Source organism: Parambassis ranga, chromosome 13 (genome assembly GCF_900634625.1).
Source record: "Parambassis ranga chromosome 13, fParRan2.1, whole genome shotgun sequence".
NCBI lineage: Eukaryota > Metazoa > Chordata > Actinopteri > Ambassidae > Parambassis > Parambassis ranga.
This window is the reverse complement of record NC_041033.1, coordinates 16,509,464-16,536,243: the sequence shown is the minus strand read 5'-3', so window position 1 is coordinate 16,536,243 and position 26,780 is coordinate 16,509,464. Positions and strand designations below refer to the sequence as shown.

Genomic DNA, 26,780 nt, shown 5'->3' with positions numbered 1-26,780 from the left:
ATCAGAAGATGTTGCCCTACAACACAGTATAATTTTTATGTCTATGATGTCAAACATACAGAAGTATATGCTTGTTTTGCGATTCTGGAATCAGATCTACTAATTCCAGCCTGTAACCCTTCTCCCTATGTCCATCACAGATATGGCAAACAACAGATCATCAGCCAAATATTACCAACATCAATGTAATGTCACCAAGAGCTCTACCGTCTCTACATTCCCTGGGTTTACACTTCTCTCTCTATCACGCAGAATGGAGTTCGCCCAAATACGCGCAGACACAGACACACTTACACACACACAGCATGTGCGTAAATGCGCACGACTCTCACTCCCTCTCTCTCTTTGAATAAACGTGATGCAGTTGCACTTATCACTCACTACCTTTGGTACTCACCACGAATCTGACTGTATGAAGAAATCTGTTGCTAAGATGTTAGCCTCCTCTGCAGCTGTGTTTCTCGTTCTTTCTCTCTGATCCTTCTGTTCTCCGCGTTTAGTCCAGTAATCACGCTTGAGATTATTTTCCTTTAGGACGCCTATTGCTTTGCACTTCGGGCAGGTTCGTTTCCACGGAACTCCCCAAAATATCCTGCTGTGTCTGTCTTTGAAACTGTTCACCAAACACCTTTATTGCAAAAAGGTATACCTTTATATACCTTTGGTATACCTTTGATCTCTGAATCATCAAAGGTATACCTTTGATCCTGTGTCAGCCTGTCACCACAGTAACAGCCCTGCCTGCCTGCCTGTATCCATGGCAACCTGAATGTTTATCAACTGCCCCTAACTGCAGCTCTCTCTGTCCCCCTCCTAATGCGTTTCCAATGTAAAAACACCCTCTAAACAACTTCTGTTTTTGTCCAAACCGAAGCCTTCAGACAAAAAAATATGGACACCGTCAGAATCAGAAGATGTTGCCCTACAACACAGTATAATTTTTATGTCTATGATGTCAAACATACAGAAGTATATGCTTGTTTTGCAATTCTGGAATCAGATCTACTAATTCCAGCCTGTAACCCTTCTCCCTATGTCCATCACAGATATGGCAAACAACAGATCATCAGCCAAATATTACCAACATCAATGTAATGTCACCAAGAGCTCTACCGTCTCTACATTCCCTGGGTTTACACTTCTCTCTCTATCACGCAGAATGGAGTTCGCCCAAATACGCGCAGACACAGACACACTTACACACACACAGCATGTGCGTAAATGCGCACGACTCTCACTCCCTCTCTCTCTTTGAATAAACGTGATGCAGTTGCACTTATCACTCACTACCTTTGGTACTCACCACGAATCTGACTGTATGAAGAAATCTGTTGCTAAGATGTTAGCCTCCTCTGCAGCTGTGTTTCTCGTTCTTTCTCTCTGATCCTTCTGTTCTCCGCGTTTAGTCCAGTAATCACGCTTGAGATTATTTTCCTTTAGGACGCCTATTGCTTTGCACTTCGGGCAGGTTCGTTTCCACGGAACTCCCCAAAATATCCTGCTGTGTCTGTCTTTGAAACTGTTCACCAAACACCTTTATTGCAAAAAGGTATACCTTTATATACCTTTGGTATACCTTTGATCTCTGAATCATCAAAGGTATACCTTTGATCCTGTGTCAGCCTGTCACCACAGTAACAGCCCTGCCTGCCTGCCTGTATCCATGGCAACCTGAATGTTTATCAACTGCCCCTAACTGCAGCTCTCTCTGTCCCCCTCCTAATGCGTTTCCAATGTAAAAACACCCTCTAAACAACTTCTGTTTTTGTCCAAACCGAAGCCTTCAGACAAAAAAATATGGACACCGTCAGAATCAGAAGATGTTGCCCTACAACACAGTATAATTTTTATGTCTATGATGTCAAACATATAGAAGTATACACTTGTTTTGCGATTCTGGAATCAGATCTACTACTTCCAGCCTGTAACCCTTCTTATGTCCATCAGAGATATGGCAAACAACAGATCATCAGCCAAATATTACCATCTACTGTAACTTTAAGTAGACAATAGCTTCCTTTCTTCTGAATATCACTGCAAATTTTACGGCAATGACCTCTTTGTGACAGCATAGTATTTCCCAGTTATTTTTATCAAAATATTTTATTTTTAGAGTAAAGTTGTGCATTTTCGACATATATTGTCTGTAAAAATCAAAGTTATATACTGATTTTTCATTTAGAGTAATTCCATGTGTTTTCAGGGGTGATATACCATTTTAAATTTTACAGTCTTTTACTGTCACTATTTGACATAGCCCGTCAAATAATTTTTTTACCGTAATATATACAGATTTTTTTAACAGTGTAGTTAAGGTCAAAACTAGGGTTAGGGTTTCACAGTTAGGAAGGTCACAGAGTTGTGGTTCAAAGTTTAATGCATTCAGCTTACTGAGACCAATACGGAAATGTCTCACTTGAGGCTCTATGTCTCACGACGGCCAAGCTCTGCATTAGGGTTAGAGTTATGAAGGTCATAGAGTTGTGGTTCAATGAAAGTAGAAGAAAAGAAAAGTAGACCATTTAAATATTTCGAAATATATTTGCAATGCTAAAAAGGTTTTACACAGGTGGATTTTGTTCTTTTGTATTTTGTTTAGTTACAGCCAGGACAGGTGGAATTAACAACACTCCTACGTGTTGTAGCCACAGAGAACTGAAACCAAGAATTAATGACATAATTTAATAGATATATATATATATATATATATATATATATATATATATATATATATATATATATATATATATATATATATATATATATATATATATATATAATATTATATTATTTATATAATGTTATTTCTCTTGTGTTCGTCCTTCTCTGTAGGCCTACTTCACTTTCAACAAGACATTTAATTCTTTAGTACAACAAAGTACATTTCATGATTTTTCTTTTAGGGTATTATTTTCCTATGTATGTAACTGCTCATATCTTCTAATTGTATCACACCTATTAGAGAAGTCTCTGAGAGTTCTTAAACTTGATATTAGTCACACATTGTTTCATTTTTAGGAGGTTTCTTTTTTGTCACAGAGTCAGACTTTCAATTAGAATGTGGAGTTCTCCATCAGGGCAGATACTTGCTGGCACAGGGGGCTTTTATTTGGGCAGCTGGAGGTAAATGTCTTGCCTGATAGCAGAGGAAGCATCTACAACATGAGGAAATATAGCTCTTTAAACAATACAACAGGATAAGGTGCCATACTTCCTCTATATGACACAATAGGGAAGAGGCACATGGTGCCTGTATGAAAAACAGCAATAAAAAAATACTTAAAACTGCTAAATGCATTATTTGTTTAAACTGTTCTGTTTTCAGTTTTAACATTACGTAATTTGAATCACGTTCCGCATAATAATCTGCCCAATCTGTGGGATGATAGTCCACTTCCTCCTCTGTGCTGCAGCAGATTAGTAAACATGACAACTGCGCCCCTTAGTGGTCAGTGATCCAAACATGCCACATATTACTGCATGGTCAGTTATTTACAGTAAACACGTTGTAAAAGTTGGCTGGGACTTTGGAGTTTTGATCTGTGACTTTCCTTTGTGACTTTGAAAGAGGGATATTGTAATTGTTTATCTGTCACACACAGGATTGCTCAATGGAAAATGATGCATAAATTACTCACAGCCACAAGTTGCACAACACATTCCATTGGTATTGTAAATCGTTTAGTTACTCAATATGTTGTTGTTTTTGTAAAATCTCAACATTGTCAGAATATATTTTGGGCATAGCAAATATAATAAAATATAATAATAATATAAACTGTATGTTTAGACTCACCATGAATCTGTGAATTAGGACAGAAAATAATGATAGCCTATAGTTATGATTCCAAGTGCACTTATCTTTGTACTAATATAATGCGTTAACTTCTATGTTTTTTCTTATTTCATTACAGCTCTGTTGCAATTTCACTTCACAACACCAGATGGCGCGCGACAGCAACAGTTCAACCATGCTGTAGATCAGTGCGCAACACCTGTAACTAAATATATTAAATTAGTGCTGCGGAGTTCTCATTGAAGGGGACCATTGGGCATTAGAAAGAATGAAGTTAGGCTAATTGATGAATGAAGACTTGGTTAAAATATGATCATATTTGGAAGCATCTCACTTCAATTTTAGTGTGTAAAATCCCTATACAAGTGGAGGAAAATGATCATATTGTAATGATTACTTATATATGTTCAATGTCCCTATGTCCCTACATAGCATAGACTTTGCTGGCAAACTTTGGCACACTTGGCTTGGTCCTGGCATGTGCTATAGTCATATGGGCCACATTGTGACTTCTTCTTCTCGGAAATTCACTTTGATGCGCAGCCTGGTGCGGTAACTGCTACCGGAGGTGTGTTCCTGTGAACTTGGGAGCGCTCTCTCTCTCTCTCTCTCTCTCTCTCTGAGCTCCTCCAGGTCCCTCCCTCCCTCCTTCCCTCCTTGGTCATAGAAACTCCTGAGCGCACTCAGCTGTGTTTCAGACGCGTGAACGAGTTTCCAGTTGGATCGCCAACTCCGGTTCAGGAACTTCCTTTGCTTTCGACATCATGCTGGAAGCGTTTTAATTTTTTTTTCTTCAAAGGAATTTTGTTTTCCGACAGCGCAGGTACAATGAGTGCATTCTGCAGCCGATCCGCTGAGTAGTGGTAAGTTGTTCTCAAAAAAAGAACCTGCTGAAAAACTTTCTTCTGCTACATGTGATTCACAGGGCGCCTGTTCGTTTTCTGATTTTTGTACGATGCGCACAAACAGAACCAAGTTAAGCTAAAAATCTTAGGTCATAAAAACAATACACTTTGTTTCTATGTGTTGTTTCTATATGTTCACTGTTGCCCCCTTCCTATTGTTTCTCTCCTGTGATATTGCTCGCAGCTTTGTGTTTGTAATTAGGGCATTTCACCACAGGAAACACAAAGGGACCATCAACTGTCTTCACCAGCTTGCTCTCTGTTGGCACTTTCCCCCTGGGTCTTTCTTAAGTTGAGCTGCCACTATCTGCATTGAATCCCTGTTAATGAGTAAACTTTGGGAATTTGGACACTGCACTAAACTCTGATTACTGATTGGTTTCCCTCTCTTGTTTATCTTCAGGGGTGAGATAACATCACCGCAGGGCTGTGACCTACAGGTTTGGGCACAGATAGTGAAGAAGACATTTTACAACCATGGATATTGGCAATGATGTAGATTTGTCTAATAATAACATCATGCCTCTGTGGAAACGACGCACAGACAACAGTAAAAACATCCAGGATGTAAGCAAACCCAAGCCCAGACCCCTCAGTTACCACCTAAATGGGGTCATGACAACAGACTTCCCTGTGGAGGACAACAAATGTGCCTTCACGTTGAGCCAGCCTGCTGAGAGGCTGGTGGTAGCGCCTCAGTGTGTGGGAAGGAACACTGTGATGTTAAAGCATGTCCTCCACAAACCTTCAAAGAAAACCAGAGTGGTCCGAAGCATCAGCATCGGTCACCTCTCCAATGGACGATTCTCACTGTCCAAATTTAGGTCTGAGGATAACCGATCCGCTTCACTGGACAATAGAGTGTATAATGGAGACTGTCACAGGGGGACAACCAGTAACGGGGAGACAGTATGGACTGAAAAGCATCTCCAGGACCCCCAGAAACGCACATCCAGTCTGTTCAGTCTGAGCTCACAGAAAGATCAGATAGCGTTTGTTACAAATTCACCTTCGAATCGAGCTCAGGTTAACGCTTCCTCGCCTGTCCTGTCTCCACACACTCCCAACAACAACTACAACCACTCTGAACGGTCCTCTCTCTCATCCACATCCAGCTCCTCTCCCCCATGCCGCCGTACAGTCACCCCCTCCCACAGCTCCACCTCCAGCATCCCCTCGCTCTCCTCCTTAAACTCCTCTGACCCCCCGACCCCACGCTCCCCATCACCAGCAGACAGGGGGCACCCATCGCTCAGACAGTCTCAGACATCCTCACCTGCATCCTCACAGGACACCAGACATGCCTCTTCATCTTCGTCCATCTCCTCCACCTCACCCTCACCATCACTTTCTCCAGCTATCTCCCCCTCTCCCTCCATTGTTCTCAGCACCAACAGCCCAGCTGCCCTAAAGATGGGCACCCAGCAGCTCATCCCCAAAGGTTTAGCATGTGATAGTCGGCAGAGCAAGCCATCTCCCTCTGGAACACAAAGCCAAGGACTGGCAGGGCTGCTGGGGTTGGATAATACCAAACGGTCGGTGAAAGCCCTCAGCATGGTGGAATCAGGATCCTACTTTTCCACAGGAGGGGGCCATGGTGAGGGGGGAGATGGGGAAAGCGAGAGCCCGGGAACACTGAGGAGAGGTTTGAGGAGCACTTCCTACAGAAGGGCAGTTGTGAGTGGAGAGGTCCCATCAGTAGATCTCAAGGCCCATCGGCTGTCCCAGCCTGTCATCAAAGGGCTAGATATGGATAATCCCGGTTCGCCAAGTAGCCCATCAAGTCCTGCTACTGCTATTGCAAGCCCCACCAGCCCTAGAACAGCCAAGCCGAAGAGCCCAGGGACACCAAACTCTGGGAGCCCCAGGATTTCAAAGCCTTCTAGCCCAGGGACAGAGAAGCCAAAAGGAAATGTGAAAAACAAGGTGAGTACATTTATTCGTAATAGAATCCACACTGAACTGGTCTTAAATTGCCTGAAATGTTATTTTTTTGTTTTTGTTTTTCTGTATCAGATTAAAATGTCTGGACTCAGTTAATCACTATCCGTCTGATGGGATTTTATTTGATTTGAGCACAAGGATTGCTTGGACATGGACTTTTCATTATTGGAGGGGGGGTTAAAGTCCAAATTGTGAAATTACAGCACAGGCAGAGTATTGTGGAGACAGCTTAGCAGCAGCAGTAGAAGTGAGGACAAGGCCTTACAAGGGAACAATTAACATGGTTGTTAGAAGACATGACGTAATGTGACACTGTGCCCACACATACACACTTAAATACACACTGACTGTAATTAGACGGGGGTCAATGAATGAGGTCACGGGCAGGTCATGGACAGATGGCACAAGATGTACACAAGTCCGCTACCTCTATGTGCCTACTTGGTGTTTTGATTTGCCACATGTGTGTGTTTCTTTTTCAGAGTCCCGATAAGAAGAAGATTTTGACCTCTCAGCGGACATTTGACAGTGAGGGTGAGAAACACCAATCTGTTTTGTTTTTTCCAGATTATTTCCCTTCATTCACCATCCCTTTTTTTAAACATAATAATAATGGCTTTTTCCGTCAAATAAATCCTTGTGTTTAGAGGAGGAGCTGTACCAGAACTACCAAGAGAAGGCCTTGCATAATGACTCAGATGAGGATGCTGATTCTGGAGAAGCCAAACCTGATAACGGAATCGTGGTGCAGTACAGACCCATACGTACCTCCTGGAGCCAGCTCAGCGTGGTTAGACTAAACACACACACACACACAGACAGTTGCTCGTCCTCTTCTCTGCATCTTGTGCAGCAGTGCTGTACAGTCTTGGAATGCTAGCACTCTGAAGAATGCTGTCATATCCAGTTTGGCCACGGTCCATCCCCATCCTCCCACTGTTTCTGCTTTCCTCTGCCCTTCACTCCGTTTATCCGGGAGCACAGGAGCAGTTCTTGTAGGACTCAGGCAGACAGACAGACAGTCAGTCAGCCAAATCCACAGGAAGTTTTGGAAGCACTGCTGGGCCTAATGCCAGCGCGTTGGCAAACTCTGCGCGCTCGTCACACTGCAAATATGCTCAAAATGTTGCCACTTGGGAGATGTGTGGTGGCTTCGCATTGCATAATATAGTTAGGGATTGGAATGGAGGGGCAGAAGAATACATTGGAAGGAGATGCGCTAATTTAGTTTACTACTAAAGGCATTCCCATCTGTTTACAACCCATAGCTGAGAGTGAGGCAGATATGATTGGATCTGAATTATTTCAGTTTCAGTGTTTCGTGCACACAGCCTCTAATGAATAAGAAATCAGACTGAAACTAGAAAGGACCCGGTGTGTGTTAGAAAGATGTATAGAGGAATTGACCAGGAGTATGCAGCAAATGCTGTCACGGTGCTGCCAAGAACCAGATGTACAAGTTCTCATCATGTGACCTCCTGTTTTTTGTTTTTGTTTTTTAACAGACCTGTAGAGTTTGATGAAATGTCACGTCCCAATGTTGTACAAGAATACTAAATGTAGTTTCTGTCCTGGAGCTAACACCTGCTTGAGTTTTGCTTGTTTTGTTCAGCTTAAAACACAGACATAATTCAAGCCTCAGGAAAGAACTTTGCCTCTGAATAATGATACATATTCAATCGTGTTACACCCAGCCAAAGTGCAAAGCAGGGTCAGCTGGCACCACGCTACGGTACACTAAAACCTTTGCTGATACAGAGGAATGGAGATTTGGCAGAGGAGAAAGTAAGAATAATAAAACTGAAAGAACTACAGGAGACGTTTGATCTGCTGCAGGTTTGTTTGTTACCACTGTTTGCTGAAGACTGCGGGGCAGATACTCCCGCCTATCCAGAATCAGTATCACTTCCTTGTCCCTTAAAAGACAAAAAAAAATGGGATGAGGATCTAGTGGAAGTAAGAGGTAAAATGTCAGCTTGTGTGGTAAAGTATAATGTGCTCCAGGTCATTTTGGTTATATTTAGTGAAACGTGAGAGGAAGGCATGTTGTTTTTTTACTCAACCTTACATTCACTCTAAGCCACAAGCTGATTAATTCAATAGCACTCCACACCCAGTTCTTTCTAAAACATTGCTTTGTGTCTGTCTTTATTCAAATATCTGGAGACCAAAACTCACCAGCCACACACTGACACACTTTCTCTTTCACATGCTTTTCTTTCTTAAGGCCAAATTACACATCAACAAGAGCTGCCCATTTACTTTTTGGAGTTCTTTTGCTACAACAAATTTCCTTTTCCCATACTCGCCCCTTGCGTCTTTATTCAGCGAAGGTCTTTCTTTTCCTCATTTGGTACACGGACTTATTTGGCTATACCTATTCACAATGTGGTATGCAAAGTGCTCCTTTCTTTTTGTGTCACATGCATAAAAACTGCAGCAGCACACACCCATACTATAAATGCAAATTACCGCCTGAGTGTAGTGGTCAAACAAGCATGACTTTGTGATTTTTTTAATGTTGTTTTGTTTCTTTGCTTGTTATTTTATAGGTAAAGAAAAGTGGCCTGTCTAACCAGATGAGTCAGGAGGATCGCAAAAGACAGGAGGTAGGATTCAGCATTTTCCCATGAGCGAGTTAGTAGTTAGTGAAGGCTGAGGGATCACAGCTGTCCATTTGGTCTCTATTAAAAAGTCCATTAAAGGAGCAAAATAGGAAACAAGCATCAAGGGGTGTTAAAGTCAAAGCAGAGAAAAAAAAGCCACATGACAAATAATTACACAAGTTACATTAAGAAAGACAAGACTGAGTCATAAGTACTTTAAATGGTTTTGTTTAATAACATTCCAAACATGACTGAAGCCTGCAGGTATGTCAAATATGTTCATGACAAAGTCCACCCTCACCCACAGATCATCTGAGTGAATCAGGCCCCCCCCTGTATGTCCTCCCTTCATGTCTCTTTCCTGCCTCTTTTCCTCTCAGGCCATTTTTGAGGTCATCTCGTCAGAGCATTCCTATCTACACAGTCTGGAGATCCTGATCCGCATGTTCAAGAACTCTGCAGAACTCAGTGAGGCCATGACCAAGACCGAACACCACCACCTGTTTTCCAACATCACCGATGTGTGTGAGGCAAGCAAAAAGTACGTGAGCGGGTGTGCTGTGTGTTGTTTCCTAATATATAATGGGGAAGAATACATATGAACACATGCAGGTCTGTGGGTGCACTTGGGCACGGGTCATGAAACTCTTTGGGCAGGATAAGAAGTGATTTCATGTCAAAGGGCTTATCTGCTGTTTTTGAGTTGGATCTTTCTCCAAGAATTTGTAACACTGGATGAGTTTGGGGGGGTCCATCACTCCCAACCAGAACTAGAATATTAGGAACAGTGGAAACGCTCAGTTTGTGTGGTGGTGATGGCAAGATGGACTACCTAGGCCACAAAGTTATCAATCACTTGTTCTTTGTTTTGTAATTTCATCTGTGTGTTGTTGTAGGACTTTACTGTGGAATTAGTTGTGTTGGTTTTCAGGCTACCCTTTGTGGTTTCTGTTTTCGACTGATGAGCTGGATGATTATCTTATTTAACACAGTTGTTAGACGTCAGTCATTCCATGCCAGGTGTGCCTCTAAACACTATTTACTGTATGTTGCTGCTAATCTCTGAGCTGTTCTTCTACCCTCAGAGTTGTTTTCAGTTTGGGGAGGGATTGTGTCTAGGCTGCGCTGGGCTTCGGTGTGATTGAGACTACACGTTGATAGACAGAAAACAGAGCCAGGGATGAAGTGAAGGGCAAGCTGAGTGAAATAACAAAGAACAAAAGAACAATTCCACCTAATAATGGTTGTTAAAATAAGTGCACCTCTCTGCTTGAGAGCACTCAAAACACGCTGGATGGTTTTTATTTTTCAAAGGTACAATAGCCAAAAATGTCTGCAACAAGCCCCTTGAGTTTACCTGTCCATCATTATTTTATGGTGCAGCGGTTAATGATATTTCTGGCCAGGTGGAGAAGGAGCCTATAAACGAATACACCGAGGCCATGAAAGCAGAGACTTTTGAAATCTGTGCTGCCTCAGCAATTACTCAGCAGAACTCTTTTCTTTCTTTTCTCTCTCTCTCTCTCTTTTTTTTTTTTTTTTTTTTTACAATGATTGACAGGAAAAAAATCCAGCCTCACAGCCACACGTTTTTTTCTGCTTTGTGTGCAAAGTCAATTTAAGATGTGACATTAGTTCTCAGGCATTTTTCACAAGATTAGGGTATAGACTTGTCAAGTCGAAACCAATGAGTGTTCACTCTGGCCTCCAATTCTGAAGTGTGAGCTTCTAACCCGGGGTGGGCAGTAAAATCAGGGTTAATAAATCCAGGCGTGAAATGGGGTATAGTTATATCCTTTTTCATGTCACCAAGGGTGTTCGTTCTCCTGGGGCTAAAAATGCAGGTCTGAAAAGCCTGTGTGTGTGTGTGTGTGCGTGTGTGCATGTGTTACGTTTCTGAATACCTTTTGGCCCTTTTGTGTGTAAATGGTAGTATTTGTAACAATTCCATTCTGTGTTTAGACATGTTGCTACACACTTCACTCCTGCTTTCTCATGCCGATACACAGACCACATACAGTGATGAGTAACCACACCCTCCTCATAGATCGTAGACCCAAAGACACAGAGCGGCCTGTAGCACTGGTTAAACAAGATGTTTTTTACTTGAAATGGGAAGATAGCCAGGCACCGACTTTAGTCTCTCACTCTGATGATGATGTTATTTGCAGGTGTGCTGCTGATTGTATTTCATTTGCTCCTCAGGATATGACATTCTTCCTGTATGGTGCAATCTATAATTCCAGCCACATACTTGTCCCTAACAAGACCTACTTTTTGCCATTTCCTTTTTTTTTCTCCATCATCCTGATTTAACTTCACTACCTTGACCTCTTCCCTCATGACAGCCTGTTGTTACTGGGGTCAATAAGTTTAGCCTCAGGAAGGAGAGCAGCCTTGACCTGTAAAAACAGTATACCATCAGGACGTGGGCCAGGAGGCAGGGGCAACGTGTGTGTGTATGTGTGTTATCTTGTGTGCTCATGCCCCTATTGGAAAGGCTATAGTTCAAAGAGTACAGGGTCACAAGAAGCATTCTTTCCTATAGATAGTACTAGCAGAGTGTGTGTGTGTGTGTGTGTGTAGAGAGATGAGGCTGGGTACAGGCTCCATAGGTGCTTTGGCAGATGAGCTCAGACCTGATCCAACCGGTCAAGGTCAGTGTCCTGTGTCTGTGCAGCAGTTTCCTGTTTGTCACCTTGATTCTCTGGAAGTCGGACGTGTGACGTGCCATTAGAACAGGCCATCTGTTGGTGCACAGGAAGAGGAAAAGCCTCTGTTATGGTTAATGGTAGTCTACGTCTATTTTAAGTGTAGAAGTGTCGGCGGTGCTTCTCACCTTCTTGACTTTGTGTCTGTCACTGTTTCCTATGCTTTCCTCAGCAGGGGATTCCTCATCACGCTGCTGCCATGCATGGTGAATCCTTGGCACACTAACATTTTTTTGTTTGTCTTCCACTTAGGTTCTTTAAGGAGCTGGAGGAAAGACACCAACAGAACATAGTGATCGATGACATCAGCGACATTGTTTGCAGGCACGCTCAGTCCAACTTTGATCCTTACATCACGTACTGCTCCAATGAGGTCTATCAGCAGAGGACCCTGCAGAAGCTGGTGTGAGTGCCCGAGCAGACAAACACACACACGAGCACATGCTCTTATCACCATCCTCTCACACAGTCTGCCTTCTCACTCCAGCAGCTCCAAAAATCCAGCTTTTAAGGAGGTACTCACCAGGATAGAGGGCCACCCAGACTGCAGGAACCTCCCTATGATCTCCTTCCTCATTCTGCCCATGCAGAGGATCACTCGCCTGCCTCTGCTGATGGATGTGAGTCCACTGAAGACATACAGTAGCACAGGCTTTGGAATTACAAGACTCTGACTCTTACACAACCAGTTTGTTTATTCGTACTGCCCTCACTGAATCCACACAGGGTGTGTTCTGACCTCAGAGATGTTTGTGTGACCTCACATGAATCTTAACTAATTAAACATCCTCCTGTTAACATTTTTTTCTTCTTCTCTTTTGTGCCTTCTGTAGCACAGTATTCTGTCTCCACTCCCTTCCTTTCCCTTGTTCTACTTTTATCTCTCTCTCCCCCTCTATCTCTCTCTCCCCCTCCCCCCTTGCTTCTTTCCGTCAGTGTCCCTCTCCCATGGGACTCTGAGGTTTATGCATGTACACTCAAAGGGTTGTGGATCCTGAGAAAGTTTGCTTTTATTTCAATTCTTCCCACAGCTTCCATAATTTATCAGGCTGCTGGTGCTGTGTGGTGTATATGGGTGCAATGAGTTGTGGTAAATGTATTTTCTATGTTTTTATTGTAAAAATATAAATATAAATGTGTGTCCTTGTGTAACAGACAATTTGTCAGAAGACGCCCAAGGATTCTGCACGATATGAAGAGTGTAAGAAAGCTTTGCAAGCAGTCAGCAAGGTCAGTTCAATCATGTGGTTTGTTGTTGATTTTCAGTATTGTAAATGCAGATAATTTAGCAGTCAAATTTTCAGTATTTCTTAGCACTTGTGTGTGTGTGTGTTTGTGTGTGAGCAGGTGGTAAGAAAGTGTAATGAAGGAGCTCGCACAATGGAGAGAACAGAAATGATGTACACCATCAACTCACAGCTGGAGTTCAAGATCAAGGTATGAAACATGTTGTGGTATTAATCACACTGTGATGTCGACTTGGAATGAGCTGAGTTTAGGGGTCAAAGGTCAATATAAGGTCTCAACAGTTCTGGTGTTTTTAAAGATGTTATTTCCTACAAATGTCTAATATGATTAAAAAAAAACTGGTGATATGTTGTTTCCATTAGGGCAAAGTTAACCTTCGCAATATAACAGTCGTCATGTTATGAGATGCTGAAATTCATGCGCTCAAGTTGCTAAGATACACAGAGGCCTTTGAATACAATGCATTTAAGAGCACAGTGGTGTCATTGTCATGAAACTCTTTTAAAAAAGACCAGAGATACCACTCTCATGTGTCCTTTAACAACAAACAATAGTCTAGAGTTCAGAGTTATAGTATAGTTTATAGTTTAGATTTGTAACCAGCAGAACTCTGAGCCTGTCCTGCTCAGTGTTGAGTATCGTTATACTAAGCTACGTAAACTGGTGACTTTGTGGATTTTTTAAAACATGTACCTAACATGAACACACACGTAGACACCATAGGCGACGATTCCCCCGCTACCTATCAATGCATCGCGATGTCAAATAAACTGCTGAAAAGACTGGACGGCAACTTGCTGATAAAACTAGTATAGAATATATTTAGCCAACAAATCTGACAAATTTGTGATAAAAATAACAAAATATCCACCAACCCGACACTGACAGTGTGTAGACTGTGTGTGCATGAGTGCACACACGTCAAAATAGCAAAAAGTCATGCAAGCACGGCGAGCACCCACCATCAGAAACATAAATCGGCATGCCTGGTAGACATGGTAACACAAACAGTACCCACTCACTTGGAAAGTACGTACCCAGATAACGCACAGAAGGCTTGGCAGGCTCAAGTGTGTCTAAGTAGTGTGGGAAAGAGCTGTTGTCACATTTGGGATTCACAGATGTCTGGTGAACATATTCTCCTCCTGCATTGCCAGCTGTTCATGCATGCACTCAAACCATGATTTCACATTTCCTGACAGCCCTGATGTTACAGACATTTTAACATGTCATTGTTGCATTCGTTTGCCTTCTCCTGCTTATCATATTTTTCATTCTTTTGTTTCCTCCAGCCGTTCCCCTTGGTCTCTTCCTCCAGGTGGATGGTAAAGAGAGGGGAGCTGACTGCGTTTGTGGAGGACAACGGTATCCTATTCAAGCGGATGTCACGGCAACAGGTCTATCTCCTTCTCTTCAATGACGTCCTCATCGTTACCAAGAAGAAGAGGTGAGTCTGTGGGATAGTCCATAAAGGCCTCGGCTTTAATTTAGCTGGCGTGAGTGTGGCGTTGGTGAGCAGGATTTTGTTATTAATTCACTTGTTCTGATATGTTGAGGGTGAAAGTGTCACCATAATCCTTTGGTTTTCACTGCGTGTGACTCTGGCCTGGGAACAAACTGTAATTGTGTGTTCTTCATTGTTGTGTTTAAGCTTCTTCTGGGAAATATAAAATTTAAATAGTTATTGTTTTGCTGAAAGGAAAGTGAAATATATATATAAATACAAGGAAAACAACAAGTGTGTCTTGAGGAAGATTTCTAAAAAGATATATGAGATCAGTATCTATGCGAGAGTGTGTTCGCTGATCTGAACAGGTTACCAGGACCTGATTCATGCTGAAACCTGAATCACCTGGAGCTAGCAGACCTGGTTAGTGTCCACCCCTGTCAGTGATTCTGCTTACCCCAGCCTCTGTTTCCACCAGTTTTAACCGATGCCATGAAACAAGCCCTAAAGACGACTTCCTTGAAATGATGTGGTTTTCATTTCAGCCTGTGTAATGTGGGTGTGCACATGCCAAAAAAACAAGAAAGGAAAAAAAGAAAAAAAGGCTTTCCGTCCATCTCCCTCTGTGTCTGGAACTGATTGTCCCGCCACTTGCAGACTTAGAATTCCTGAGAATCATGAAAAAAAAAAACAAGGAAAAGAAACATTCCATATAATATTTTTCTGGGAATATTACCCAGGATGGGAGACTCCAGCAGTGTGTGCGGTGTCAGGCCTGTGTTTGGAAGAAGGATTTGGGTAAAGGGAGTGCTCCGGATCCGGAGTGTGTATTTGTGTTCGTGCGTGTGTACGAAGCTGTTATAATATTGGTTTGTACCGCGGGGAGCAGCGAAGCCCTGCTGCGGCACGCTACACTGCTGCACTCCATCTACAGTAATCAAAACAAAAACACACTGGGCTACACAAGGCCAGCCAGGCACCACTAGGTCACAAACTCTCCTAGACATAAGGCTATATAATAACTCTTCCCCTTCTTATTATGACCTGGAGTGTGTGTTGGAGTGATGCTATGTGCCTGAATCATTTTTCAGCTTGCAGTTGTCTCGTTTTTCAGGAGCTTAGTGATACTATCAAAACCAGAAGGAGGAGGTGAAAAGGGCGAAGCCACTGCGCTTACGTAGTAGAGAAAACTCTTATTACCTGAGAATGAGTAGAAGAATATATGTGTTAATATGAAGGGGAAGAAGAGGTCAAATGTGTGTGTTTGCCTGTGTAGTTTGTTAGGAGGCTATTTTCTGAATATTACACTGTTTCTGCAATAGACTGACTTCCAAAGATCACAGAAAGGAAAGAATAATACAGCGTAACTCTCAGTGTTGACTTCTAACTGGATCCAAAATGGGGCCGTCCATTGGAAAGCCACCCTTTGTCAGATGGGGCTATTGTCACGCATTGGGAAAGTGTTGATCTGCTGCACTCTGGCTCACAGGAACACTTATATAACACACCAGCTGGCTTCTCTCTCATCTTCACTTCCCCCCATTTTCCGTGTGAATGCTGGGCATCATCTAAACATTCATTATTGTTGAGGTTTCCATCTTTACTCTTTTTTTTTCAATTTCTTTTTAGGAGTCATGCGTTTTCATTTCTGTTTGTTTATCTACGCCACAGTCTCAACACTCTCAGACCGTATGTGTGTGCACATGTCTGTTTGCATACTTGACTGGAAGTCCTATCTCAATATCTCGCTCAGGATTTGTGTTAGACGTCCTTGTTTGCTAAAGAACTGGTTGTGCATTCGAAAGGTGGCAGCTGGCACATTAGTGATAACATGCAGTAGATGCCTGTGTTATCTCTAATGTTGGAGGGATTTTCATAGCTACAAGGATGTGTGCTGGTTTATGGTGAGAAGGGCATCAAGTAGACACCAACAAGGTGACACCTCTGTTCTTATTTCATCATGGGATATCGCATGTTTCCCTCTGTCATTCCTGTATTATTTAGCGATATGGTTCATGCACACATGCAAAGAAAACTCACCTCACAAGCATGTGATCACTCCACCCACCCGATTCCTCAGTGTCATGTTAATGGATTCTAGGCATTTAACCTGTCAGACTGTCAGGAGGCAAAGGGCTGAGGACCTTACAGCTAAATAAATTAAAATCATTCTTACTTGACTCCTCAGTGAAGTCATCTAAGTATTTGAATTCAGTATTAAAATGAAGTGACATTTAGTTGTAGAACCCTCTTTTGCAGTTTTGGTCTGCTTGAGGATTATGATGGGATTTGTATTCAAATGTGACCGAGGTGCTGTTATTTTGCCTTTTCATTTTAAGAAACACTGTCGTGTGATGTTTTTGTAGATCCACAGCCATTAGTCCTGTTTCTGCTCCCAATATGGGCACGACTACGATCCCTTACCAAGTGTTTCCACTTAGATGGACCATATGGAACATATTTTTGATCCCATTTGGATTTTGGCATGAAGTTCACATGCTGCATGATGTTTGTAGATCAAAAAAAGACAGAACGATATCATTTAGTGTTTTTTCTTAAACATAAATAATAGGGTCCCATAGCGGTCAACCTACAAGATGCTTTTCATGGCAGATTTATTCTTATAGGGTAATTGCTAAATATACCCAAAGCTCAAAATAAAATAAAATAAAGCTTGAATTTTGTAAAACAATCTTGCTCCAGATACTCAGACTGCAAAATGTGAATCAATTTCACATGAATTATTAACACATACGTGATGTGCCAGTCTAAAGTCCGAACAAGAAGCCGTAAGACAGACGGAGACGTGTCCCTAAATAAATCAGCTGCCGACTGGCTTCTTTAGTATATACCTACATTTCCCATGAGTACTTTACCTGAGCGTTACATGACCCCATGTCTAAGCTTACACACACACACTCACAGAGTTAAGCAGAAACATCTGGAGCTGATTGTGTGGAGAAAAAAAATGTGTGTGTTTTCATAGAGCTCTGAAGAACAGGAGCTAAAGTCCAGGTCCAGTGTTTTTTTTTCCTGACCCAAAAGTTAGTCAAGCTACTAGACGGCCTCTTGTAAGCTTGAGAGTAACATCTAATGGTAAGGACAAAGATAGCAGGACTGCACATGATCTGTCCTCTTTCACCACACACACATGAACTGTGAGGTGGTTGAAGAGCCCAGTCATGGTTGGAAGGTTCTCAACAAGGTTCAACTGTTGTCTATTGTACACCAGTCAATCACATTAGAGGCTGCTGTCCCCAGCCTCCAATAAAGAGGAAGTGCAGAGAGGTGTTAGCAAATAGGAAGTAACTATCCACTGGATAATGCCACATGTACTAATCCCCCATCTCACTGTGACCACAAGCTGCAATTAGAAACTTAAAAGGATGGTTTCAAGGGAATATACTTAATCTCCATTTCCTTCTTGCTTGCCAAGCTAAGGCCATTTCTAAACAAATAAATGCATCATGATCCATTTATTTATCTATCTATTTTATCATTCACCAAAACTTGAAAGAACTACACTTAATCCAGACTTTGACGCTGAGTTAAAGTACAGATATTTAGTGAAATTTATCACAAGTCCAAATTAAATGTTAAAACCCAGATTCTGCTTAGAATACCAAGAATCAAAATACTTTTAAATACCATTTCTTTTTTCTACATCTGATTTTCCTTCCACTCAGTATGCTTTTCAGGATTTTAAATACATTGGACTGTCGCATTTATTTTCCTTTAGTTTTGCAGTGAATCTGTCTGAATCTGAATTCAGATTCAGTCTGACCGTATGTTTGATGGACCAGGTACATGTATGACACCTGTCACACTCCTAATCCATCACTAAAGGTGTCCTTCTGTCTCTTTGTCAGTGAGGACAGTTACACTGTGATAGACTACGCTCTGAGGGATCAGATCTGGGTGGGTTCCTGCCAGCCCGAGGATCTCAACCTGTCGCCGGTTAGAAGCACCACCAGCATGCTGAGCTCACGGCAAGCCGGCGCCAACCATCTCTTCCAACTGTGTTTCCGTAGCAACCACTCTGGTGAAAAGGTGCCCATGATCCTAGGAACCGAATTGCTGTAAGTGCTTTTTGTTACACTTAAATTTCAGTTACACATTTACCAAACGACAGTGAAGACTCCTGCATGTTTTTACATACATATGGGTGGTACTCGGATGATTTTGTTTTATAAGCTAAGAGTCCAGTCTCCATTTCTCTTATTATGTTTTAATGGCACTGGAAGAGAAAAAGCTGCGGTCAGATTTCCTCTTCTTTATCTTTCCTTTATGTCCTGTTACTATACCTTTAAACCTGGAGTGAGTAAGTAAGTAAAATCCTGTTCCCTCTCTGTCCTCAGCTCTTATTTCATGGTGTCCTTTTGCACCAAGTCACAGGGATATATTGTTACATCTATTCTCAAGACAGAGAATGAATCACGGTGTTGTTGTTTACGCGACCTAGGAAATAAAGCCTGACTCTGTGTCTGCAGTCGTACTATAAAACAGACCGGCTGTACTGGATAATTGTTTTGTTGACTTGAGTGTCTTCCAGCCGAGTCATCTGTTCTAAGGAAAGCAGCGCTTACTGAACTGTGTTAGCATGCGCAGCGTAAATGATTACTGATGCATCAGACGTAGAAATACAGTAAACTAGACTGAACATTGTGAATGTTCGTGTTGTTGAAGTTCAAACCCTCGCCCGCCCTGTACTGCCATCTCTCTCTTTGTACAGTAAATAGAGTGAAAAGCGAGGGTGTTCAGATTATATAACCCACACAAACAAAAGGGATCTGCCATATATTGGGCTTCATACAGGGCTTATTTGTTCTCGTTAGGAGTTTCAGCTCTTGCACGCACATGTACTCACACTTAGGTTAGCTAAAGCTTTGTTAGGGAGTGTTTTCTTATGCACAGTTCCTGTTCCCCCTCATTCCTGTGTCGTTCGACATCCTCCTCCTTCATTTTCATTACAGAAGCTGAGTTTTCCCTGCTGTAGTTATTGAATCACTGGCTTAAAATGCCTCACAACATGTGAAGGCTTGTTGAATCAGTCAAATGTTTACATCTTGCACTGATTTTCTATTTGCAGGTGAAAAGTTTTAACCCATAAAAGTGCTCTATCAGCACTCACCTGTACTCAAAGCCTTAATTCAATTAAAATATTTGATTTTATTAAAAATTTGAACTTGTTTATTTGTTCTGTAAACTTGGATGCTTTGGGGGAGTGACTCACTTTTGCAGTCAGCCTCAAGTGACCATTCAGGGTACTGCAGCATTGGGCACTTGGGACCCTGACTACTGTTTCAGCCCTGCTGGTTCCTCTTAAAAGCATTGTTGTACAGCTGTGCTGATGTGTTGATGTTAGCTGCTGCCATATTTTCTAGTGAATCGCCTGATAAAATGACTGCAGTAATAATGCGACTGCTGTCGGCCTGAATAGTAGGCACTTTTGGTGACATCACTACAATGTGCTGCCTGCTGAGCCTTTATAATAGTAGCCATGTACACATGGTGTGGAGTCTGGGTCCATCCGCCTTCTCTGTGTAGTGTGAGTTTTTATGGAAAACCCCCAGACTCCCTCCTTTGACACCAAGCGCATTTGGGGCTCTTGGCTGAGCGTGTGTGTGTGTGTGGGTCTCTCAGCACTAAACTCACTGTAGTACTGAATGGTGGGGGACCCTGGCAACTGTTCATTGTGAGAGTGGTTACTAGGCATTGTTTAAGTTGTTGCCTAGCAACATCCACTTTCTAAGTGGCCTGTTTCCCACGACTATCCCTCCACCCTTCTGGCTGTTACTTTACTCCGCCGCGTCCTTCCTTTGCCGCCCCGCGCAGCGTCTGCTCTTTGTTTTTGATGATCCGAGAATAACTTTACTCTTCCTCCATCCATTCATCCCAGTTCAGTGATCTAACCCGACATGACACATGGAAGTGTTGTTACATTACTCAGCCTGTTTAGGAGTTAAATGAAGCAGAGCAGGCAGATAAGTAAAGGCCATTTCTTAGAGGCTGCAGTGGAGGGAATCATAACTGAAACTCAGTGCAGATTAGTGGCAGTTATTAAAGATTTAAGTCTATGAAATAAAGGTTTACAGGGCACCATTATTTTTGTTTTTTTAATTGTCAAATTGCTCATTTTCATTTAATATGTTGATTATTTTATTAACAAATTATTTATTGTTTTGAGCATAAAATATTTTATAAATTGTAGTTTTGAAATCACCAGCATATTTTAGCATTATATTCAATACATTTATTCAATATAAAAACTAATAAATGAAGCAAATCCTCACTTTTGAGAGCTTTTTTAAGAAACATGATAAAACAGCAATTTGAAAATTTTGTTCTGCTCAACTAAGTGGCCAACTATCCGACCATTTTAATCAAGTAGAGCATAACAAAATCTGCTGAATCACTAAGTGTTATGCAAAACAAGACATAAGCGTGTCATTTAAAAATCTACTCTACACAAATTCATTCACTAATGTTCTTGCTGTCACAGTCTGGTAGCCACAAAAATGCAGGTGTGTGCATGATTTCTGTTTATAAATGTCAGAGCAGCAGCAGCAGCAGCGTCTTCATCATTTTGCTTAGACAAAAACAAGCAGCACTTCTGTATGTAGTCGTCTATATTGTTCACTTCTCCCCTAAATTTAGCTCAGGTCTAGTTTCAATGTGAAATTCCTCACATTCTGACCAAAGGCGGGTCTTTTTGTGGAAATGAAACTGTGGGAATGGACTTTCTCTGCTGTGGTTCTGCTTTAACTTGTATTTGTTTTTTTTTGTACCTGCTGACATTTTCTAACCTGTGTCTGTGTGCAGAGTTCTTATGATGTGATCTTTGACCTTAGCAGTTGTGTATTACATAAGGAATTCACACAGACAGCTGGATTAGAGATGGCACAAGGACCATTTGTGTGTCTGGTATCGGACTGTCTGCGCCTTCTTCCTTTTGATTGCTGTGTTCATGTCAGCATGCCTGTATTCAGTCCACAGTCAGTGAATAGTGCCTCTCTATTAGTGGAACAGAGCAGCCACAGAAGTCTGCAGCAAAACAGTTCTGTTAGTCAGATATGCAGCTTTAACACAAAGCAGCGCGGGTTATGTAACTGGCCCCAGCCACCAGAGTCTGCTGTGCCTCTACTACTAACTGGTGCATTGTGTTTGATCCTTCTGACTCTTGTTTGCATTCGTTTATGTGATAAAGTTAAAGTGGCTGATGGCGGGAGTCTTTGTCTCTGAGTGGGAATTTCCCAGGCAAAAATATCTGCCAATGTTTTGATCAGAGAAGTGGCACCTAAATATCATCCTGAGACTGAACTGAGAGTAAACAAATTGATAGAAGAGGGGAAGCGGTAGAGAATACACTGAAATGAGATAAAAACTGGTGGTCTGGCAGTGATTTTAGGTTGTCAGAGCTGTCGTCGCCTTTTATCTGCTTGCATGAATGAGGCTTTACAGTGCAGCAGTGGAGTCTTTCTGCTTTTCAAAGGTGAAACACGAACCTCTGACAATGGATTTATGATACTTGGCATTCTCTTGTTTTGGGATGAATGGTTGAAGGCAGAGGGCTGCTCTCCTACCATGAATAGACTGATTCTGTACAGGCCTGTAATCACCTACAGAAGAAGAGAGCAAGCACCTGCTGTGTGTGCATATGCAGTCTTCACATGCTTGCATATAAACACACACCTGAAACCTCTTCTGGTACATACCTCACAGTCCACAGATAGCCATTAAGTGTGGTTCACACACACATGCAGTTCTCTGCTAGCGCCTGTGCTCGATACATTGAATCCCTGAATGTACACGTAGTGCATTCATGATTGAAGAATTTCAGCTGTTTTAGCATGAGAAGGCGACCTGTCATGATTGTGCACATGTATCTGACTGTTGGCATGCACGTCCAGCTGTCAAGAGCAACAACTAACAGCTGCCTTTCCTACAGAGCAGCTCAGATGAATGTAAAGAACTTGTACATTTAGCACAGAGCAGAAAGCAGGCATGCGCTTTCCCTTTAGGATAAACTTTTATCTTGAGTAAGTTTAAAAACATGTCTTAAAAAGGCCAGGGCTCACCTAATTAATGAAGTCCTAATTCACCATGTTATGACATGATCTGCTCAACTGATTTTTCGTATATTGCAGCTTGTATTCAGATGTAAGGGTGTTTTCACACTTGGTCCCTTTCAGCCCTCTAATCGAACTCAGATTGATGACATATGTGAACACTCCAACCGTACCCAGACCCCTTTAAAACAAACCGTACTGACCCCCTCAGGTTAGCCTAAGCTGTGCATTGTGAACACAAAGTGCACCAGGTTACTTCGCTTTTTTTTTCACTGTACTATAACCTTCCTTCGCTTGCAATAGATTGGTCACATGACCGTAGCCGGGGAAAACTTGGCAGTAGACACTGCCGCAACAAAGTTCTTCTCCGCCATTCATGGTCCACTTGAAGAGGACTGAGTTTGGTTCTTTTAAAAGGAACCAAGTGTGAAAACACCACAAGTATAAACAAAGCGTCCATAGCTTGCTGAATAGCCCTTTTAAGACCCAGTGGAAGACTTTGACTATCGCCATCTTGGCAGTATTATGTTCTACCTATACTAAGACAGTCAAAGAGTTGGAGCATAAGTAGAGTGCAGGAGTGCGAGGAGTCTGCATGGGTACAAAGCAAACATACTCATATCTGAGTGGGATTTTTCTAAAGATGTAAACTTCTGATTATGCTGCCAGTTGCTATTCTAGAGTTTAAACTGACTCTGAAATAGAAAGCTCAGAGCGTTCCATGGTTAACAAACTCTAGAGTGGACTTGGACATGACTCAATAATGAAAGTGGAGCTATTTACCACACTGAAAGTCCCTGACTGCTATGACAAGTATTGGTAGAGATTATAAAATGCATCTTTCTAATCCAAAGGTCAAACTGTGCCAGACATAATGTTGCAGTATGAATATATACACTCGCCGATGGCCCCTTGAGTTAATGATTTCATCAACAGTAATGGTTATAACAGTCTATTGTGAGTCCACATTATCATGTTAGCCATTGAGGGATGACATAGCACAACGTTTTACAGCCTTTGTGAACTTAAAAAGATCAGCACAATTGGAACACATTAATGAGGTCTGACTCACAGGCCTTGCTTATTAAAGCCCTTATAATGAGGGTCCACACAACTAGTGCTCTCAGTCTGTGCATGTTTAGTTCATGTGTATGATGTAGATCAGCAGTGCTGAGTCACAGAGAGCCCCAACAAACCCCCTCTGCCTCATTTCCTGACCCCCTTTATCTCTCTCTCTCGCTCTCTCTCTAAATCCTTCAGAACAGGTGAATAAGAGATAAAGTTTCGTGGAATCTGACCTGTCCAACCCCACCCCACTTTTTTTCCCCATGAAACGCACATGAGACAAGTAGAAAGCAAAAGCAGGTCTGTCCTCTTCTGAGAATCAGCCTTTTGTGCTTCTTCTCCGACTGAAAACACACCTCTGTTCTCTTGCTGACATGCGGATGGGGAGGATCGGGGGGGGATTTTCTGGGCAACAGAATCATTGTTTTCCTCAGCAGGCTGTAAGGTTATGTGCCTGCAAGTCTGCTTTTATTTGCTGTTTCTATTGGTTCTGACAGCATACATTTTTAAACAGTCTGAGCTGAGCACCATTTTTATAATGTTAATACCAGACCTCATGTTGTTCAGAATGATTTAAATAACTGATTATCTCCCTTTCAGGAATGAGCGTGCTCGATGGATCAGTGCTCTGGGCCAGAACGTCAACAATACCAAGAGCCAGGACAGAACCAGTAAGTTGCCACAAATGAAGCCCTGAGGTCTCTTTTTAACCAATTGCACCACCTTGTGGTTATTTAGTGAAACTGTTTTCCCCTCATATTGATTTAAAAACAACAGGCTTGTTATAGCCAGTTAAAGCTAAAATGTTTTATGGACTTGTGTTTATTTCCAGATGCCATGCAGGTGGAAGTGATCAGAACTTACACAGCCAAGCAGCCTGATGAGCTGTCTCTACAGGTGGCTGATGTGGTGCTGGTCTCGCAAACTGTAGATGACGGTAAGTCCCTACTCAGCGCTGCTAATCATTTCACCTTATTCCCTTTCTATAGCTTCACTCGTCCCCTTTTTAATATTCCTCTCATTCTCCACCTTCCTCTCCCTTCATTATGCGTTATACGCTCTCCTTAACACAATGGGCCTGATATACGTTTGAAGACATAAACAAATAAACAGGCGCCATAGGTCACACCCCTCTTTGGTTACCATGGCAACTGACTTAAAGAAAAGGATGCATCAAAGAAAAGTGCATTCTTTGGTTTTCATCTAAATACTGTTTCTCCTTTCAGGCTGGTATGAAGGCGAGCGACTGCGTGATGGAGAGAGGGGATGGTTCTTAGCCGAGTGTGCTGAACCAATCACATGCCAGGCCACCATTGAACGCAACATGCAGAGGTTGGACCGCCTGCAGGGGCTGGAGACTAATGTGTGAAAACTGGCTGCTTAAACCCACAGAGAGGGCTTCCCCAGCTGTTAGCGACCCTTTGACACAGCAGCGACCTGCCCTTTTTAAGCGTTGAACTCAGACAAATGAGTTCAGTAGCAGCATCAGTGACCTGCCTTTGGGGACCAAATGGACCGCAGCAGGAGGTGTGAGGCTGCTTGATCCTTACAGTGAGATAATAATTCAGACTCCTGCTCAGAGTCCACTAAATAGCGGTCACGCTGTGTGTGTTTCAGAGCAAAGACTGCTAAGAACAAACAGAGCACAAGAACAGATATTTCTTTAATTACTGATTGGTCCCTGTGTGGGTGGGATGGTTTGACAGTGGAATCTGTCACACTGATTAATTCCCCGGGCTGGTTAAAGAAACTTCACACCCACAGTCAAAGTCACAGCTTGCTACATAACTGCTGGGTGTGAAATTTGTAAAAGTTGTTTTCTGAACATATTTCTGTGTAAGTGATGCAATGAGTGAGTACAGTGACAATGTAGGAGGTAAAGCAGACCAAACTGTGCAAAACTGACAGCAGCTTGGTGTGTGCTCTGTTAATGAGGCCCGGGCCCTGTGATTAGGAGCTTTGCCAGGAAAAATGAAACTATTAAGATGCTGTTTGTGATAATAAGGCAGGGAGGTGGGATTGGCAGCTTCTTTACAGTGTGTGGGTTAGTGTAGATGAGCGGCATCTGAAACTATGACAATATTTCCAACAAAAAACAAGATGGTGTATGTGGAGCTTATACAGAAAAAAAGTGCTACTTGACAGAAGCTTCTGGCAATTTGTGTAAATAGAAAAAAATAATCAGATTATATTAGAATTAGTCGTTTAAATGGGGTAGAACCTTACATAACAACTATGGGTTAAGCACAAGGGCCAGGTATCTGTTCTCTACCCTACTATTTGTCACCAGTTAATGTCACATCATGAATCGTACTATTGTGTCACAAATACCATTATTCTCTCCATCCACTCAATGATTTGGACATCCTGAAATATCGCACACACTTAATGCCAGCACACACACACACCCTCTTTAGGACTGATATTTGTGAATATACAGAAACCAAAATTAATTTCTCATGTGCGGATTGTAAGACCGGAAGAGACGAGCTGCCCTGCCTGGCCCTGCTTTTAATGTGATTGTCCAGTGTGAGTCATCTTTTTAGTGTTGCCTGGCCAAAGAAAATGAATGGCTTGGTCAGAGTGAGATGATAACACCATCTATCAAGTCCACTGCTCTGGGCCCAACCCAAGTGACGACCTCAACTGTTGAGCTACACAAACCAAGGTATGGCTTTACAAGCAGAGCTGCACCCAGAAGTACCAGACTCTGAAGAGACGTGCTTTGCATTTGCACTCAGGGAAAATTTGATACCACTCATATCAGCAGAAACTGCTTCAATCATGTCCACTCCTTGTAACTATTGTAAATCCTCTGCATACATGTAAATATGTAAAAGCATGCATGTTTTTGTAAATACAAATCTATAATGGAGCAGCTTGCTTAATAAACCTCTATATTTTAATCAACTACTGTTAATAAAAGATTATTGCTTAAATGATGGATGTCTCCCACAGATTGCTACCTGAAAAGAAAATGATTTCTCTT

General features: G+C 42.1%; 1 protein-coding gene across 2 annotated transcripts; it reads left to right on the top strand.

Moving 5' to 3' along the window:
• The first annotated feature begins 4,013 nt into the window (after positions 1-4,013).
• LOC114444351 (rho guanine nucleotide exchange factor 26-like) lies at positions 4,014-26,697 on the top strand. Of its 2 annotated transcripts, none has more exons than XM_028418823.1 (15): positions 4,014-4,659; positions 5,105-6,627; positions 7,128-7,179; positions 7,293-7,435; positions 9,198-9,254; positions 9,632-9,792; positions 12,215-12,367; positions 12,453-12,582; positions 13,118-13,192; positions 13,310-13,399; positions 14,503-14,657; positions 18,527-18,736; positions 24,392-24,462; positions 24,624-24,728; positions 25,018-26,697. In XM_028418823.1, the coding sequence occupies exons 2-15, from the start codon at positions 5,179-5,181 to the stop codon at positions 25,158-25,160; spliced, it is 2,994 nt and encodes a 997-aa protein (XP_028274624.1). In that variant the 5' UTR covers positions 4,014-4,659; positions 5,105-5,178; the 3' UTR covers positions 25,161-26,697. The 2 variants fall into 2 exon arrangements, with proteins under 2 accessions (XP_028274624.1, XP_028274623.1); XM_028418822.1 differs by having other exon boundaries at positions 4,016-4,659; positions 12,450-12,582.
• The last annotated feature ends 83 nt before the right edge of the window (positions 26,698-26,780 follow it).